A 19086-nucleotide genomic window follows, 5' to 3' on the forward strand; every position below is an offset into this window, starting at 1 on the left:
GAAGAAAAAGTGCAAGTCCCTGTCTAACAATGACTGATTGTGTTGATAAAATTTATGAAGCTAAATTCCCTTAAAAGGACAGTGGGTTGGGAAGGCATGCTGAAGAATGTGCACACCACAAGCTTCAGCTATTGTTTAACTATGTAATTTCAGGTTTTCCTTTGGCTTGATGGGCCCAAATCCAACAGTAGTGTCCAGGCAAAGGTGAGCTCAGGGGTACAATGACTGGAAGGTGTCTGGACATTCCAGGTGAGTCATGAAAAGTACAACTGCCTTACTAGTTGTTTACTTTATACAGCCTCAACTCTGTATGGAGCACTTTTTGGACAGAATTTCCAAAGCCACTATTTTCTCTGCAGTGGCTTGATAAACACCTACCACTAAGCATTTGGTCTTCTAGAAATCAGAATCTATCTCTATGGGAAATCTCAAGACTCCCTACCACAGACAGAGGTAGTTTGGGGAATGTGTATGTGGAGGCAAAGCTGGGTTTGTATGGAAGAGTTAACAACTGATGAGAATCTAAAGGATCTGTATCAAGATGGAAAAAAAATCACATAAAAGCAGGATCTGCTCTCCCTTTACTGAGGATATAATGTACAAAAATACTCCATTGATTATAAGAGAAAGTAACAATTTTTGGGTGCAGATAGATATGGAATACACTAACATTATAGATCACCTCAGGACAGTCTCTGATGAAGAAAAATACTTAAAGGACTTTTTGTTCAGTCCTTTTCTACCTGCCATTGCTTGATAAGACATTTCTCCCTTTCCTAAGTGTCCTTTAAATTTCACACAAAGAGCATGGGCTCTGTCAGTTACTTTAATTTTCAGAGAACAAACAGATCATTGGACAGTATTTCCTCCCCACAAAAAAAAGCCAGGATGCACTTTTGGTTACAAGGATCAACAGAAATTTATGTCAGCTGCATGAAAACACACTACAAAAGACTCATTTTGCTATACAGACAATATCTTATAGCATAAAAGTTGTGGGAACACTATACAAATAAAACCACACTAAATGCTGATTGGAACAGGAGTTCTTCATTTATACTGCTGTAAAAACAATACTGTATGAAATGTAAACTAAGATAATGTAAGGGTACACCAACCTTTATTCCTATTTTGAAATATAAAGATGCTTTGGGAAGATTTATTAACTATGCAAGTTAGACCATTATTTGAATGGATTCTCTAATTATCCATATTCACTGACTACCTGATTTTTTACTTTTAAGAAGGAGCAATGTCTTCTGTAAAACCACATGCACTCAGAATGAGATTTTTGTGCTCAGAATACAACTTCAGTGTTTCTGAGAGGTGTTTACTGCAAATACAGTGACTGGTTTTTTTACAGGCATTTCCAATACACTAAGTTTCATTGTATGGTCAATATGTCAAGGAAATCAGAGCAACAAAAGCTAAATGTTTTTTATTGTACCAGCATAAATTTAATTTACAACAGAAAAAAAGCAGCATATTTTATTTGACCTAAAGTTGTCATTTATATACACAAGCTTTAGCTTAAAAAACCCCAACCCCAAAACCCCTTGATTCATTACATATGAGGTTCTCTGTTTTTCTTTTCTTTCACTGTGAAATTAAAGTATAACCCCCTTTTGGAAATGTAGTTTAGGTGGTTATATCATGAATCTTGGTTTTTGGATCATCCATTTTACTCAGTCACGTCACCATTACCAGATAGAGGAGTCCTGCATTTTAGCAGATACACAGCAGTGATGAATCTCATGTTTTAAGAACACAACACATCCAGTCTGCCCAAGCAAAGTCCTCGTGGGTCACAAGGAACATCAAAGCAGTGCTTGGTGGTTTAGACTGCAGGATGAAGCTAAGCAGAATAAAAAATGTTTCTCAGTTACAGGTTATTGAAAAAAAAAAACCCCAAACCATCCACCAAATGCTAATATGTAAGGCATCGTGGTTGCTCTTGATATAAGTTTTGTGAAATACCAGTTTGAAATGTTAGAAAACGTAGTGCAAAGAAAAATAGGTTTCTTCTAAAAGCGTGCTGGATCCTTCCAAGTCACACCCAGGGTTTCCATCCGGGAAAGAGACGGCTCAGATTTTTAGGGTCCATGGCCTGTTGGATGAGGAGGTTCACCTGCCCTCCCACACTGAGCACTGTTCCCTCCTCAACACCTTTCAGCTTCTCCTGGAGTCTCATCAGAACACGCTCAGCCACCTTGTTAAAACTCTGGTCATCACTGCTGGCAGAATAAAAAAAAAGAAAGAGGTGCTCTAGGTATGGATCCTGAACAACATGAACAACATCCAGTGAGAAAACCATAAAGCAAGGCAACAGTGCAGCAAGAGGAGGCTAAGAAAAAATCTTGCACCTGGCTTTTCTTTTAGGTTCTTGTGGATCAGTACCAAGTGTAGAGCTCATGTCAGCCTCATCCTCCGGCCTCTGCTGCAAATACAAAGCTTTCAAGGGGTTCATGGTCCAGTCGAAAAGAGGATCATAGAGCAGCACCTACAGAGGAAATAAACCTCTTTTTAATTTCAGCTGTTAATTACAGCTAGTTCAGTGCCCTAGCACTATTGGAAACACTCACACTAACCACAATATTGGGAGGGTGAGTGTTTTGGCTTGGTTTTTTTTTTTTTTAATCAGTCGAATTGGGCTAAATTGGTCAGTAAATTATCCAACAACATTGCCTCTGGGCACTTGCAGGTTTTTGTGTGGTTCATGCTTCATAAAGTTTTGCCATCAGTCCCACCTCAGCAGTGAATTTTTTAATACACTGCTAGGCACCAAAGAGAATCATTAGCTTTTAATGCACAGTATAACCTGCTTTCAAAAATCAGTTTCATTCTCTTCTTTGTGACTTATGCAAAGAGGATTTAATTGAATCACTATTACTCCTGTTGGGAATGTTGCACTATGGCTAGAAGCATGTAGGTGTTCAAGAGAGAGAACTGCCTGAAGGAAACAGTTTCCACAGAAAATGCAAACTGGTTACAGCTTTATCAAAGATTACATGAATTAACAAATCTGATCAACACCACTATGTTCTAATTCAGTACAAAACACTCTAAATGAGTATCTGGTGCAGTGATGCATACAAAGACAAGAAACTGAAGACATTCTGGCAGGTTACTATCCAAAGGCAAGAAAAAATACTTACCTCTACAATAGTCAACAAGGCTTCTTGAGAATTTCTCATAACAGCCATTGTTTTCTCACAGCATCTAGAAAATATTTTACAGTATTTTAGGCTATTTTGGTAAGATGAAATGGTATTTTTGTAGTTTAAATAATGGATATTTGTGCTCTACTTAAAGTGTGATTTCTAACATAGGAGTTAACCTCTCTGATATTTTCACCTGGGGAAAAAAAGAAGAGAAATTTAGACATGTAAAATCAAGAGAAGACTGTGTAGTTCACTGATTGTTATTTCTCTGTGGAAAGGGATGACCTGTTTCACTGTCTGGAATATTTTGATATGCAGGATTAACCACTGAGTTAACACTGCCTATTAGGGTGTGCCACAGTGGCAGCAGTGCTTGGCTGGATGAAAACACGTGCTGGGCTGCTCTGGGACTGGAGAATCTTGGTAGGGCTGTTTCCCATGAAATGAGCAGATCCAGCAGCCAGAGTGTAAGCAATTTCTGAAATCTCCCCAATGAGTTCTGGTACAGAAGTGGTTACCTGCATTCACTCCCAAGCAAACTAAGCTCCTGGAAGGAATGCCAAACTATCCTATGGGACAGGGACTCCTGTGAAAGAGGGTTTGGGATCTGTCTACCTCTGGATGAGAACACACACACCAAAGTTCACTGAACACTTTCACGGCCAAGGGCCTGTTTACCACGGACACCTGAACTGTTAAGTACAAATCAGGCTGGCTGAGGCAGAAACAGCAGCTGCACCACTGCCTTTGATACTCATTTACTTCAGCTGGAGCCCAACAAGTCAAGTTTTTCTGTATCATAGTTTCAGAAGTAATAGCAAACTGTGAGTTTGACAGCATCATCTTTAGACTAGAACTGGCGGTGACTGCTCCTTCATGGGACAAACGTGTACTAGGAGCTACTTATTAGCCTTAATTGCTGCCTTAGAAAGACAACACCTACACTATGTGATTTTTTAAAGACATGAAATTTGGGGATTGCAAGCATTACTTCACAAACATCATCCAAGTCTGGAATGAGAAATGTCCTGCTATTTAGGAATCCCTTGGGTCATTCACAGCAGGTAGGATGGAGGTTTACTGAAACTCAACTAATTTAGGATTCTTCTGTTTTGCAGTCCAGATCTATTATGGGATTTAGATTTTGCACTTACAAAGTAATATAAAATATATGATCCAAAAGGGAATAAAATACTCCAAATTAAATTCATAAAACTAAACAGAAATTAGAGTCAAAACAAATGTTTTTGGTTCAAAGACATTTAACAGCTCCAAATATATAGTATAGCTGTGAAAGAAATACACAGTAACAATGGGAAAAAAAATCATTCTGAATCAACATTTAGCTATGGAGCCTCTGGAAACTGAGCCCTCCCTGAATTCCACAAGAGGATGACATTAACCCATTGGCAAGTGAACAGTATGAAACACTGAGCAACAAAAATGAGCTTGCAGCTGGTTATATAAATACAAACACAGGAGTTAAAGGTCAGGATTTAGGTTTGGGTGTTACCAGCAGAAATCTGAGTCCCCTCTCAAGCACCAGAACGATTTAACATGTGACAATCAAAAGCTGGAAGTACTCTGCTGCCTCCTCACCCCTGTGCAGTTCAGGAGCACTCACCTCCTGAAGACCCCTTCCACGCCGGTGATGCCCATTCCATCCACAATGTCCCTGGTTAGCCTAAATGGAACAGTCTCTGGTGTGGGAAGGATTTTGCCTTGCTCAAAAGCAACCCCTAAATAAAAGGAATATAAAAGTTTTTTTAAAAAAAGTTAAAGTAAAGAAAAATTAAGGTTCTCTTGCTGTCCTACTTACCCAGATCTATATGCACCAGTTCTGCAGTTTGTTCATCTATCAAGATATTCTGAACGTGTCTGTCTCCAAGTCCAAGAATGTAGCCAACTGAAACAAAAATGTAAGTGCTGAAACCATGTCATAAAAACCACAGAAAGCTTAAGAAAGATTACTGTGAGAATATTTCATCCCCCATATATAGTGTGGACTAGGGAAAGAGCAAATACCATTCCACAAATCCAAAAAGAAAATGCTGACTGAATGAAATTGCAAAACGTTTATTCTCATACAGATGCGCTTTGTTTTATCTGCTCCACATATTTCTTCCCCATTTTCTACTTGTAGATCAAAGATTATCAAATAATATTGCATCTTTCAAAACAAATTTAAAAATTAAAAGCAAGTGCACAATAAAATCAGCTTTTTTGTATTATTACTAACATTAGCAACCCCCTCCAACAAAACAGCTGTTGTCCAAGTCAGTTTTAAAAATCTCCAGTGATCCAAATTATAGGAAAGACCTTTCATGTAAGCCTATTTCAGTGCTTTACTATCCTTAAATGTAGAAAACCTCCAAACTACATTTCCCTTACTGCAATTTACACCTTTAATGTTTTTATTAGCTGATGGACATGACAGCAGTAGTATTTCCTACAAAAATATTTCCTCTGAATTGTATTAAACTGCAGATTTACCTTTTTTTTTTCAGTAAAAAGGGCGTGCACAAACATGTTACCATCTAAAATGGGATCTACTGCAATTTCTGAAATCTACTAACAAATGTCTTCCAGAGACTCAGTACAGAACTGAGTCATCAAGAAAAGAATCCACAGTACTTACATTTAAGTACTTCTTTTTCTTTATTATGACAGGGAAAACAAAGGCTTAATAACCAAGCTTAAATAACCATTTCAGTCATGGATAATAATGCCAGTACAAAGACAGTAAAAGCTTTTCAATTCACCTAAAGCATCAAAGCATCAGAGGCTACACATGAAAGGAATAAATTTTAAACTAAAACAACAGAAATAAAATCAGATTGAAAAACCCAAAGTACCGGAATCTAAGAAAACAAATCACTATATAAACAAAGAGGAGCAGATTTTCATTCTTCCCTCTGCAGCAAAAATGGGGGTGTGGAGGAACAAATCAGAAATCTTAATTACAAAATAATGCTGATGTTCTTGCTGGCCTTTTTTGCCCCCTACTATGCCTTTTTTGACATGCCGCAAAAGCAGGACAGCCACTATGTCTGAAATGGTAGAAACTCTTAGGCTGTGTAACCTAAAAAGGCACTGTAATTAATGCAATACCTATAGAAGATGTAGCCACACTGCGAGTGTATGCCAGTCGCTTTTCAAACCACACAGCTGGGTCCAGGAATTTCTCCATGCAGAAGTACCGGAACACAGGCTGAAAATTCTCACAGACTTCCATGAAGATTCTGTATTTCTCTTCAGAATGTTTCTTTTGGGCATCCTTTAAACAAATAAGAAACATTTTAGCCATGACCAACTGCTTCAGAAGGAAATGAACTCTTCTTTCCTTTCTACCTACCTCCCCTCCATCAAATGCTGTTGTCACTTCTTTCTCTGTCAGAGCTAAGAATTATTGTCTTTTTTGCAGCAATTATTAATGTCTCTAACTATCTGTCTTACTAAACAATTCTATTTTTATACACAACTCAGAGGCTAAAAAACATGGGGAAAAACCACTCCTATTTCCTTGATGCAGCAGCTGCATGTCTTTTAGGCATGTGGAGATAAATGGATCTTGTTGAGAGACACTTCTTTCTTTGCACTCTGTTCTGGCACCTCTGCTTATCTGATGGCCTCATGTCACTGTGAGAAAGTCATCCTATCCTCACTGATTCCCATGCAAATGCTCCACCAAGCATAAAAATACACTTTTATCCTGTTACTATGATAGCAATTTGAAAGGAAACAGATTCTTGCACAATCATGGGTATATAAAGTAACAGCTACACTTGACTGCAATTTTGTACACTTATGGTGAGGAAACTTATCATAAACTTATGATCATAAACTTAAAGTCATAAACTTATGATCTGTGGAACAGAACTAAAAGTTTAAATATCTATCCATTCCATGCCACTGGTCACATTCATTATTAGATATACCAAAGCTATAGTATGTAGTTCTCCGTAAATTCCACCCCCCTCCCCCCAGTAAATATTATGAATCAGCTTTTGTTTTGTTTTTTCAAGTTATTTGGACTCACCAGAATTATTTTATGACATTGATAGCTGGAGTAATCCTTTGGCCTGTATCTCTTGTGAGCTCCTTCTTCAGCATTCACAAGGAACTCTCCAATGGGAGTAGTTCCTGAGCACCACTCCAGAACTCCACTTCTCTGGGAAAGGGGAACCACCTGGAAAAGCAAAACCACAGAGGGGAGATTATAAATGGGGGAAGGCTATACACACTCAACTGTGAGTACACACTCTGCAGAGCATGGGTGCACATTTCTGTTTGTTTAAAAAGACAAAGAAGGCCAAACCATGCAGCTGACACCTCAATATATCTTCTAAATAACCACATATACAAAAATCCACACAAATGTTTTCACCTAATAATTGCAATTTTTCCCTAGCCCATGAACCTTCCACTAGACATGTAATGATTAGCTACTGCCTGTTTCCTTCAATTTTTTTTTCTTATGGAAGTCTCTATATCTCACAATTCTATTTTTCTCACCCATTCTATTTTTCCTTGCTGTTGTTCATTTTTTACACACATAGAAACCTGAGTCTTACTTGAAAATTATTCCAAAAGTGACTTTAACTATACCTGAGAATTCTTAAAACCACACTAGCAATTCAGATAAGCACCTTTAGAGATTCCAGAGTGCCCATTTCTCATTTGTCAAAGAGAAGAGGTTATACTTTGAGAGTACTTATTCAGAGGTCACCTTCACAGCTATTATTATAATGCCAAGTACATAAAAGGAGGAAGCAAAAGTTCCTGTTTAAATACACTTTCTGCATTCACAATAAGAATTTATTGCAATTCTTATTCCCAATTCCTATTCCCAATTCTGATTCCAATACAATTTGGATCATATTCCCAATTCCAAAAAAAACCCAGTTCAAATTCTGCATGAAAGACCCTAGATGGGACTTCTGGATTTATTTGTAAGGAATGTTGAAAGACTAGAATTAATTGCTAATTAAGGAATATCACATGGCAAATTAATGAGAATTCATAAACAAACTTGTATGTTCAAGTTTAATGACTAGCAACTTACAGTTTAATGACACTGTATTACCTAATTTCTTTTCAATTAAAAGTTCATATAAAGAAATCTTTGAAGAGTATTTAAATATATATTAGGCATCAATAAATTCACTTTATTGATTTGAAAAAAGTTAAATTGTAATAAACATATTGCCTATTCCATACCTGAAGGCACAGTGACTATTTTAATAGCCCATAACTAAAAATCCTTTTATATTGCATTTGGGTTAAAAAGAGGAGAAGAGGGAAAATGCTTTATTTCTCTACTGCCACAGAGAAGATTTAGTGTTCGGGGTTACCTTGTATCTTCGGATATTTAATTTCCTCTTTCTTGTTTCAGTGTTTTGCTGGAGCAATGTATTGCACATCTGGAAAACTTGTTGCATGACAGCATCTTGTCTCAGGTCATCACGTCCCTTCAGCATAAACAGAAATAGCTGTTGAAAAACACTTCTCAGCGTCCATTTTTTGCTCAGCAAGTAAAAAAAAATTATTTTAAAAATTGCACAAAACACAAGTTACTTTTCCACAATAATCACTTGCAATAAAATGTAATTAACAGTTGTTTTTTTGTCTGTATTTGGTTTTCTGTTAGTGCTCAGCTGCTTAAACAGAACCATCATTAACTTAAATCATCACTTTTTTTTTTTTGACAGATGTTATTTGATTCAGGTTTCTATCAACCTAAATGTCTTATGGTTCTCTTTTTAAAAAACAGGTATTTGATTCACCACTATTTAGCAAGTCAGCACACAGGTGAAGCAGCATCAGTTGGCACTGCAGTTCTGATTGTTGGATGCAGATCTGGTGATTCATGCTACTCTTTAAAGCTTTCAAAACTAACCCATACTTAACAGCAAAACAGAATTCTCCCAGCAACTGCCCAATGTTTGTTTTCAGAGAATGAAATCAGCTGAGTCTAAGAAGCAATAAAGTTTTTTAGAGATCTTTACTTCTATGTGCATGCTTTTGATTGTCTCTGAATTGCAAATACTGTTTTTATGTGGAAGAAGAAAGGAGGTATTTAACACAATATGTTGATGGTTCTTATTTACAGAACACTTCAGGTCACCAACTGAGACATGACCAGGCAAGTCTGGTAGTTGTCAGGTAAGCTACTAGATATTAATTACATGCACTGCTGAATTACAAACATATTTAATATAATTACTTATTATTTATATTATATTACTTAGTAATACTTCACAATTTCATTTATTAAAGCATTCCTCAACTAAGGAAACTGACAGTGAAGTGTGAAAAGTCTGCTCTGACAGAACTCACCTTAACCAGCTGCCTCCTTTCTTTACCATCTGATCCTACACAATCTATTATTTTAGGCAGATTTATGCCTCCTGCTAAACGAAATTCTCGCTTGAACGAACTTATTGTCACCAAATTTTCATACTGTCCTGTGGGATCCACCTGAAATTAAAAATACAGTTAAAATGAATGTAAATATTACCTCCATTTCACTCAGACAAAGCAGAAATAAGTTTTTTGCAAACCTCATTAGCAGACTATATGCTAAGTATTAACAAGAGCACTCTATCACCTACAAGGATAATACCACAAAGGCTATGAAAATATGCTGAGCAAAGGATTTTTTTTTTCTTTTATTCCTCCTTGTTCACCTCATTGGTAGAGGGGACATGGTACTGCAGACTTCCACTAAACAAACTGTGTCACAATGTCCCAGCTAGCACTGTCCCAAGAAACTGCTCACATAAAAGCTGGGGAGCATTAGGCTTAGACCAATCTAAGGACCAAATCCACAATCCCAAACCTGCTGCAGGGTACAGGATCTATACCTCAGCCACCCCCTGTACCCTCGTGCCCCAGAGGAGCACTGCCCCAGGAGGCCACATCACAGAGCTGCAGCCATTTCAGTCAGTCTGTACTGGAGGAGAAGAAAGGCAAAGAAAAGAATGATCCAGTTGCACAAAGGAGCAACTGGGGCCAACTGGAGCCCTACAAACAGATGATATTTAGCATGGGTGGCAACTTCTGGTTTCTGAAGTCAAATACCTTAAAGCAGTCCCTTCACTTATTCAGCTTTATAGACATAGCCTGAGGGATTTCAACGGGAGGAATTCTGGCCTTGCAACATTTCAACTTATATGCTGGTCAAAAAAGCAACTCTATGCCCCTGAAACTGTGCAGTTTCCCAGGTGGAGTGTGTGGTATCAAAAGGTGAGTTCCTGTGCACCCATCCAGGCAATGGGAATGGATCATTGCCCATTACTGAATGGTAAAAGCACAGGAAAGCAGAAGAGGCACAGCTATTAATTCTCACACCTTCTGTGACATTCAGTTGCCTCCCTGAAACTCTGAGCTAGCACTTACAACACAGGAGATTCCCACTCCCAAATCCCCTAGGTGACTTAGGGAGCTCACTATGGTACCACCTTTGGATAATGAGAGACTACTCAGAGGTAACAGTGCCAAACTGTCTTTGTACAATAAACCACTATCCAGCACACACAATGCCTGGGATCATGGTCTTCTAAGGAAACCATCTCAGCCTGCACCTCCCACCTGACAAGGAAGTATCCCCAGAGGTGGACCTGGAAAGACCATGGGAATTGGATGAAAACATGACTGCCATTACAAAAGCCTGAAGATGGTTCTATGATGATGGGACTTTAGTGTGTATTTTTTCAACTTCAGTCACCTTAATTTCCATGGTAGGAACAGCAACATCCTCCAAGTTCTTCAGTTTAATGATTGGCTGGTCAGCTGGAATACTTATTCCTTCTGTAATTAAGAGGCATTAACACTTTTAAATTCAGAGCTATAAAATACACCTGAACTGACAAAACCCAGCCTACATCGCTTTTGGGACCCAAAACCTCACTGCATGCCTTTACTGATGAAGATGACCATAGGACAACTGTGGTGATTTTTGGAGTTTTGTACTAAGGGTCTGAGCCCTACAGTGCAAGTAATTACTATGACTTTTAATCCAGACTACATTATAGATCTATCAAAAACAGGACACAATGCTACTGCCTCTTTTAACTAAACATCAGTATTTAAAGTACACTTTTTAATCTGGGAAAATAAAACCTATCTTCATTATTAAAACACAAACCAGTTTTCATAAGACTTACTTCTTTCAGATTTCCACTGAGTACAATCTAAATTTGCTAATGTGATGTAAGCATCACAAAGTGCTTCCATGTCTCTAACCATAGGAGCTCTTCTTTTCCTTACAATATTCATTATTGTCCTGGCAGCTTCCATTCTGTCCTAAAAAACCCAAGGAAAACAAAGATCAGATCTTGTAAACTATATTTTTAATATTAAAGATGCATCATAACATGCAGTCAATTAAGTACAATTGAGATATGTCCCATGAAAACAGAGCAAATTCCAGCAATGGACAGCCCTTTGTGAGATGACCTGAAATAATTATAAGAAAAAATTCTGTGCTGTCTGATCTGAGATAATGAGTACTGTAAAATATTATTGGCAATGGAGAGGGAGCAAACCTGTCCAGGCAAAGCGCAAAAGACATGCAAGAGTTCTTCAGAAAAAGGACAGACAGGTTTTTAGATGTTCTTCCACCATCTGCCTGCTTCTGTTATTTTCTCCCAGCTGAAGAGAAAAATCCTGTATGCAAAAGACAGAAACCTGTCCATGCATTCCTTTTGTGCCTGGCTCTGAGAGACTTACTTTAGCATAACTCCAATCCTAAGGGGGGGAATCACAAAAGAACTACAGATGTGAGAGAAAGGCCAAAAAAAGCCACATAAAAAATGTGGTGAAAAAAATGTATGCGGGGGGTAAGAGGACAATGACAACCAACCATGTCAGGCCTATAATAATGGGGAAAAGAAGGGGCAACACTTTAGATGTGGGATGATTCCAAAGACAGGTTAAACAAAAATTAAGCAAAACCAACATTATCATGAAACCACAGTTCAGTGTTACCTATCAGCATGGCTTTTAACATGGACCAAAAGATGCACAAGGCAAACTGCTTAGATGGAACATGTTACCACTCAAAGCAGAAAAAATATCCAATTCAGTATGTACTTTCAACAATAAAGCCACTCAAGTCTTTCTTGCATCTAAAATCCTTTTTACAGAATGACACACCAGGGATATCTATCACAAGAGTCTGCAATAATCAGGGCTATTTGTGGCACAAAACGTTAACCGTATTTTCCTCAACCCTGTAATGATTTCTTTCAATAATAATTACCTACTTATGCACAAAAGGGGTTTTTAAATTATTAAAAGTACTGTTTCCCTCCTACTGCTTCTTAACAAAAGTCTGCTAATGAGCTCTATACTAAAACACCCCTCTACATGTTTTGGGTTTTTTCATTTTTTAACAAAATTAAAGGATCGAATGTGATTAATAGAATAGAAGTTTTTGTAGTCACCACATCAAGCTGGGAGATCTCTTTCGGTGCATTTTTAATTAACTTATTTCTTCTTATTGCATCTGGTTTTGTGAGAAGTTCATCTTTGTTAGCATTAGCCAAAGCTAGTATTATAAACAAAGTATGATGTGGATGATCCAGTGAAATTCGAGACAATAGCTGCCAACAAAAGAAAAAGATCCCATTATTGAAAACAGTACAGAAGAGAAAAAAAATACTTAATTAACATTATTATTTCTTTTGAACTTCTAAGGTTCCTAAGATTAAATAAAAGGTAATACTTTTCCACAACTGAAAAAACATTCAAAGTGCATTTCTATAACTCCATAAAACTACTCTTATATTACAAGAAAATCAATAAAGTTGATTTTTTAAGTTAAGAAATGAAAAAAGTCCCCAATCCTCTTCCCCCACCATACTGATTTGGCATTACTCATTTTTAATACACCCTTATCACCAATGTAACTTGTTTAGCTGTAACTGCTCAGAGGAAGGTGGATATTGTTTAGAAGTAGGCACTACCAAGCCAGTCAAGGTATCTTTAGATAAGAAAAGCAGAAATTACATTATTCAGAACTTCATGAAATCCTAAACCACCCATCATCTTGGTTCCCATTCGAGCAGCCAGCTGGTACATCAGAGGCAAGAACTTGTATGAAGGGATCTTCTGTGCGTTTTTCTGCAGGAGAGAAAACTCAGTTAGAGAGCTGTACTAAACTAAACTAGCTGTATTAAACCTAACAGAAACTGCAATACTAATAATACTAATAATACTAATAATACTAATACTAATACTAATAATAATTTTAAATTAAGAATTATCATAGCTGTCTGATCAAGCAGCAATTCAGTGGGTATCATATCATCCTGACCCATGTCTCCTAAATGTTGCAGGTCCTTCATAGGAGTACTATTTTCTCTTCTACCTTTCATGGCTTTTCACCTGAAAGTATATATAATATGAACAAGAATAATGTACCTAAGGATGTTGGAGATGGGTAGATTCCAAGGTATGTGAAGAACAAGGGGACCGCAGTAAACGATCATGACATATGTTTAATCATACAGACTTATCAAATTAAAATGCTAATTAAAGTTAAATTAATATGCATTGAGGACTACAGATCTCACTGATGAAAAACTAATTGATAAGCAATGACAACTGAAAAAAGAAAGTTTTCAGGAAAAGTTAAGGAGCTACATAATTTGTCTTTTAGAAATACGGGAGAAGATGGCTATTTATTTGCCAAAGCATTAGGAAATAAAGGGAGCAAACATATACCTTCATCATTTCATTGACTCTGTCAACTCCAGAATTTTCAAGCCAGAGGGAACAGAGTCGGAATATCCACATATCATGTTCTTCTCCACTTAGTAAACAGCTGATGTAGTTCTCCACTGCTTTACACAAGAAGCGTTTGCGGTCCTCAGTCAGGGCTTGTATTGCCCCTTCATCCAGCTCAAGTTCTCGCTGAACCTTCACTGTGTATCTACACGAACAGATGTCATGTTTAAACAACAAATTATTTATTAATCAACTTACAGCAAGGCCTTCCCTAGGTCTCACTATTTTAACATTTTTAAAGTTGTTCTGTATGTACAAGCACAGTAAAATAAACAACTAAGAAACTGTATGGTGGGAGCTACTCCTTTACTGTATGTGCACACAGACTCACTGCTGTAAGTAAACTTCCTGTCTTCTGTCTTCTTGATTTAATCTCAATATTGGTATAAATGTGAATACCCAGTACAGATCATTTGTGTAACGACTTCAGTGTCCAGTAGCTGAAGTTCATCCTTTTCTGCTCACTTGCAGGTGCTCTTATTAAGTCTTTAAGAATTCTGTATTAAATTTCATTCTACTCTCTCACTAAATGTGGAAGAGAGAAAAATGCCAACTCATTATTTATACTATGTAACATTTTTGTCAAATAAACTGAACAGATCCAGGCAATCACATGAATTCCAGGCCATGATCATCCACACTGTGTCCCTGGCTTAGTTTTGGCCCACGCTATCCAGCGCACACCTAGACCATGTCCAGGCACAGTTCAGAAACCATTCACAAGCAGCACTGTGGATCTGACCACGGCTTTGTGGAGGAGGGAAAATGCAGCTGTAGAGAGGTGACCCACGCTGCAGCTGTTGCCCAGAGAGTAGAGCTGGAGCCTGTGACAGCTCCAGAGTATCCAGTCTCCATTTATTGCTCACCTGTTGGTCTGAACTCTACGCTCTCTGATGAGACCAACCTCCTCCTTGGCCTTCTTCAGCAAGGCCTGCTTATTTTCAAACTCCGATGATTTCATGTAATTCTCAATCCGCTGGTACTGATTATCAGAGAAACGAGCCAAGGAGAGGAAAGCCTTCATTTTTCCTTTCTTCAGCTCTTCACTGCTGTCTCCACTGTGGCTTGCAGCAATTTCCACAGCCTAAAGGAGAAGTTACAATAAAGGTAAGATCAATAATCAGATAAATAGTGCTGCATAAAACTTGATGAAACTCTGTTCTCACAGAAAAACAGAATGGTTGAGGCTGGAAGGGACTTCTGGAGCTCATCTTGTTCAAATCCCTCCCTGCAAAGGGTCATCTGCTTGAATAGATTATTTAATACTGCCTGTGATGGAATAAATATGCATACAAAATGAATCTAACAGGCTGAATATCTTTCTCCTAAGTGAATTTAATCTTTGAGAAATGTTTCAGTGCAAACATTTAAAAAATATTATCCTGTATGAAACAGCTTTAATAGCCATACAGGAATTTTCCATGCTTTTATCTTTTACAGTAACAAGGCATGACGTTTTAAAACAGTCTTATAGCCTTGTATCACAAGCTGGTGAGAAAAAAAAATGGAAGACAGTCCAAAAAGTGCCAAAAGTAAAGGAAATTATATAAGCAAGTCATGGATTCAAATCATCAGAGTGAAGAAAGCATATAGATAGCAACAGAGAAAGGCAACTATGTTGAGTTTCATAAATTAGTGTGAAATAAAGAAATGCAGAGCGGGCAAATATTAATACAAACATTTCTATTACTGGCCAAAAGTTAAAACCAAAAAAATTACAGCACTTTGAAACAACGGACCAAGACTTTGCAGCATCTCAGGGGTGACCTTATCACTGTCTACAACTGCCTTCAAAGGAGGGTGCAGCCAGGTGGGAAGTCAGGCTCTTCTCCCAGGTAACAACCAACAGGACAAGAGGACATAGCCTTAACCTTAAGCTGCATCAGGGGAGGCTCAGGTTGGACATTAGGAAGAATTTCTTCACAAGAGGGGTGGTCAGACACTGGAGTTGGCTGCCCATGGAGGTGCTGGAGTCACCATCCCTGGAGGTGCTTAAGGAAAGACTGGATGTGGCACTCAGTGCCATGGTCTGGTTGACATGGGGAAGTTGGGTCACAGGTTGGACTCCATGATCCCAGGGGTGTTTTCCAACCTGACTGATTCTGTGGAAATGCAATGCTGTACTAAAAAGCTGGTGAGTGAATAACCTGTCCTGAGAAGGAAGAGGTAGGGATAGGGAACAGGAAAGGGAAACTAGACTAGTAGTGGTAATCACTGCACTTCTAAGCCAATAAAAGACATTGCACTGTGATTTCTACAAAGCCATATTCTGAACTTTTAACAAGATTACAGTGTTACACAATACAATGTAAAACCATAATATTTATATAAGAAACCATATTTTCAATAAATAAAAAAAAAGATTGCACTAAAAAAATCTACCTGACATTTTAACACTATATTTTAACAGAGCATTATCTCACAGATAGTACATTTCAAAGACTGGATGCACCTTTTCTAAGTATTTCTGCATGATGACTGTAGGGTTTTCCAAGCATGTTTCAGCTAACCAGGTTCCACAGAGCCTCAGGCACTCTGTATACATCAATTTCAGGTGAGGATCATTCTCGACCTTTGAAAATGCAAGTTTTAGAAGAAAAAAATTAAAGAGAGAGAGGCATCAAACAAAAACATCTTTTACATATGAGGTAGGAAATTTCTAAAGCCTTTAAACCCTGAACAGAATTCAATCACTGAGGCCTATTACACATAATGCATCCACAGAGTCATTTTCCATCCACATCTACAGTAGTCAATAACCTTAAATCACATTCACATTCTATGTAAGGCAAAAGGAGAATGCACATTTTAAAATACCTGATAGCTTGAACAATCAAAAGCAGAATAAACCAATGACAAAATGTCATAAAAATTTTAAACATTCACAGCATGTTTTCAGAATTGTATTGTATAAATATCCCCATTTGGTCTGAAGTACCATAGACAACTCCATAGGCAACAGCCAGGAACCACAAAAACAATGTGTGATTATCAGATTCTTCAGACAGATGGAAACTTGAATAAAGTGTTATGGGAAGATGATGGAGCATGCTTCCAAAGGACTTTTCTCCAGACTGGATGTTCAGCTTTAACTGCAGAGTAGGATAAATTTGCAAAATACTTCTAATATAGGGTACATGTGAAAGACCATGTGACCAAGATGGCAACACTGACTGTGAAATACGTACATGAACATCACAGGCTGTGAAAACACAAATTCTCCTTACATGGACACGGTAAATGTAAGAAAGGACAACATTTTTGGAGGGCCTCATCAACTGATTCATGGAGAGATTACAAAAATCAAAAGAGCAACAACTCTTGATTTTGCCCTGGCATGTACAGAAAACTTGGCCCAAAATAATGCAGCTTTTCTGAAGAGTGATATTCTTTAAGAACATACATGGATTAAAAGCAAATGGCTTTGAAATTCTCAAAGAATGCCATCATAGGTAAATGCAAAGGTATGGCCTTAAAGGCTTTTTTACCACAGTGGTACACACAATTAAGTTCTAGTCAAGTATTTGTAGACCATATTTTAACAAACATCATCCTGAGGAATCTGTAAAGGCTGGATTGATGGGCCAAGGCCAACTGTATGAGGTTCAACAAGGTAAGTACCAAGTCACAACAACCCCAGGCAGTTGTGAAGCTCCCCAGTGGAAAAGGACCTGGGGGTGCTGGCAAACAGCAGCTGAACATGATCCAGAGTGTGCCCAGGTGGCCCAGAAGGCCGATGGCATCCTGGCCTGGCTCAGCCAGGTGTGGCCAGCAGGAGCAGGGCAGGGACCGTCCCCCTGTACCCAGCACTGCTGAGGCCACAGCTCCAATCCTGTGCTCAGTTCTGGGCCCCTCAGTGCCAGAGAGACATTGAGGGGCTGGAGCGTGTCCAGGGAAGGGCAGCGGAGCTGGGGAAGGCTCTGGAGCACAAGTGCTGTGAGGGGCAGCTGAGGGAGCTGGGGGTGTTCAGCCTGGAGAAAAGGAGGCTCAGGGGGCCCTCAGCACTCTCTGCAGCTGCCTGACAGGAGGGTGCAGCCTGGTGGGGGCTGGTCTGTTGTCTGAGGCTACAAGCAGTAGGACAAGAGGAAATGGCCTCAAATTGCACCAGAGGAGGTTTAGATTGGATATTAATCACTAAAAGGACTGTCAAGCATTGGAACAGGCTGCCCAAGGAAGTGGTGGAGTCACCATCCCTGTTTAAAAGGGATATGAAAGACATGTACATGTGGTGTTGATCTCTTTGAAAATCCCTAATGAGATTTGCTAACGCAGTTTTTTTTTGCTTTCAGACATTCTGAGAGTACAACCCAGATTTAGTATTTAATATTGCAGAGGGGCTTTCAATTTTCATCTAAGGGAAAACTTCTGAGAGTGGAATTAGGATCTTAAATAATTTAATTCCTGTAAGTTCAAGACATTATGTAATACATACCTGAAACCAATCTGCATCTAATTTTTTTATCATTGATTTAAGTATATTCAGTGCAAGACTCTCTTCCTTTTTGGCCCAGAAAACCTGAGCTTCTTCAAGCTGCCATTCAGAAACTCCATTTCCATTTGGATTGTGTTGTTTGATTTGAAACATAGCTCTTTCTGGAAGCTGAAAATGGAAAAATAATAATGAACAATTCTTTAAGTAAAATATCTGTACCTCACAGCAAGTTTTGTTTTTAGGCACTGTCTCCATTTTCTCTATTTGTGCAGCATAGTCTGGCCATCCAAATAAAAAATTTATTTGCAGCAAAGACGTGAAATTATTTTTCTACATACTTGCAGAAAATCCTGATTTGCAACAAGAATAGAATGGAATTAAACCTCACAAACTCTAAAATAAAGTATCTCTGTTTAACACTTTAAATTGGAGGTAAAGGGATTCTATAATCAGTACCTACCAAATTAATGGGTTTACAGCTTAACAATTATTATTACATTATTACATGCATTACATACATTATTACAGACCACAGAAAAAGAATTATAAAAATGGCACCACCATATACTAATTCTTTAGCATGCCTGCATCTTCAGACATATCACTGGTAAAGTACCATCCTCACTACTTAGTATGACTATGACAGCACAAGGAGCAAACTGTGCTTTTAACAAACTTGAGGCTTTTACAGAACACTCA

At 38.1% G+C, this 19086-nt stretch overlaps 1 protein-coding gene across 1 annotated transcript in view; it reads right to left on the reverse strand.

Moving 5' to 3' along the window:
* Nucleotides 1-592: 592 nt before the first annotated feature.
* The window catches only part of ATM (ATM serine/threonine kinase), a 58087-nt gene continuing 39593 nt past the window's right edge, over nucleotides 593-19086 (reverse strand). Inside the window, exons 47-63 of the mRNA XM_058018248.1 lie at nucleotides 18388-18555; nucleotides 16408-16527; nucleotides 14822-15039; nucleotides 13893-14100; nucleotides 13176-13289; nucleotides 12611-12769; nucleotides 11330-11468; nucleotides 10891-10973; nucleotides 9501-9641; nucleotides 8516-8632; nucleotides 7201-7350; nucleotides 6273-6438; nucleotides 4981-5067; nucleotides 4786-4900; nucleotides 3156-3219; nucleotides 2364-2500; nucleotides 593-2231 (exon numbers count right to left, since the gene is read on the reverse strand). Of these exons, the coding sequence (XP_057874231.1) occupies nucleotides 2051-2231; nucleotides 2364-2500; nucleotides 3156-3219; nucleotides 4786-4900; nucleotides 4981-5067; nucleotides 6273-6438; nucleotides 7201-7350; nucleotides 8516-8632; nucleotides 9501-9641; nucleotides 10891-10973; nucleotides 11330-11468; nucleotides 12611-12769; nucleotides 13176-13289; nucleotides 13893-14100; nucleotides 14822-15039; nucleotides 16408-16527; nucleotides 18388-18555 (2367 nt within the window). The 3' untranslated portion in view covers nucleotides 593-2050. The remainder of the gene's footprint in view (nucleotides 2232-2363; nucleotides 2501-3155; nucleotides 3220-4785; nucleotides 4901-4980; nucleotides 5068-6272; nucleotides 6439-7200; nucleotides 7351-8515; nucleotides 8633-9500; nucleotides 9642-10890; nucleotides 10974-11329; nucleotides 11469-12610; nucleotides 12770-13175; nucleotides 13290-13892; nucleotides 14101-14821; nucleotides 15040-16407; nucleotides 16528-18387; nucleotides 18556-19086) is intronic.

Source organism: Melospiza georgiana, chromosome 2 (assembly GCF_028018845.1).
Source record: "Melospiza georgiana isolate bMelGeo1 chromosome 2, bMelGeo1.pri, whole genome shotgun sequence".
NCBI lineage: Eukaryota > Metazoa > Chordata > Aves > Passeriformes > Passerellidae > Melospiza > Melospiza georgiana.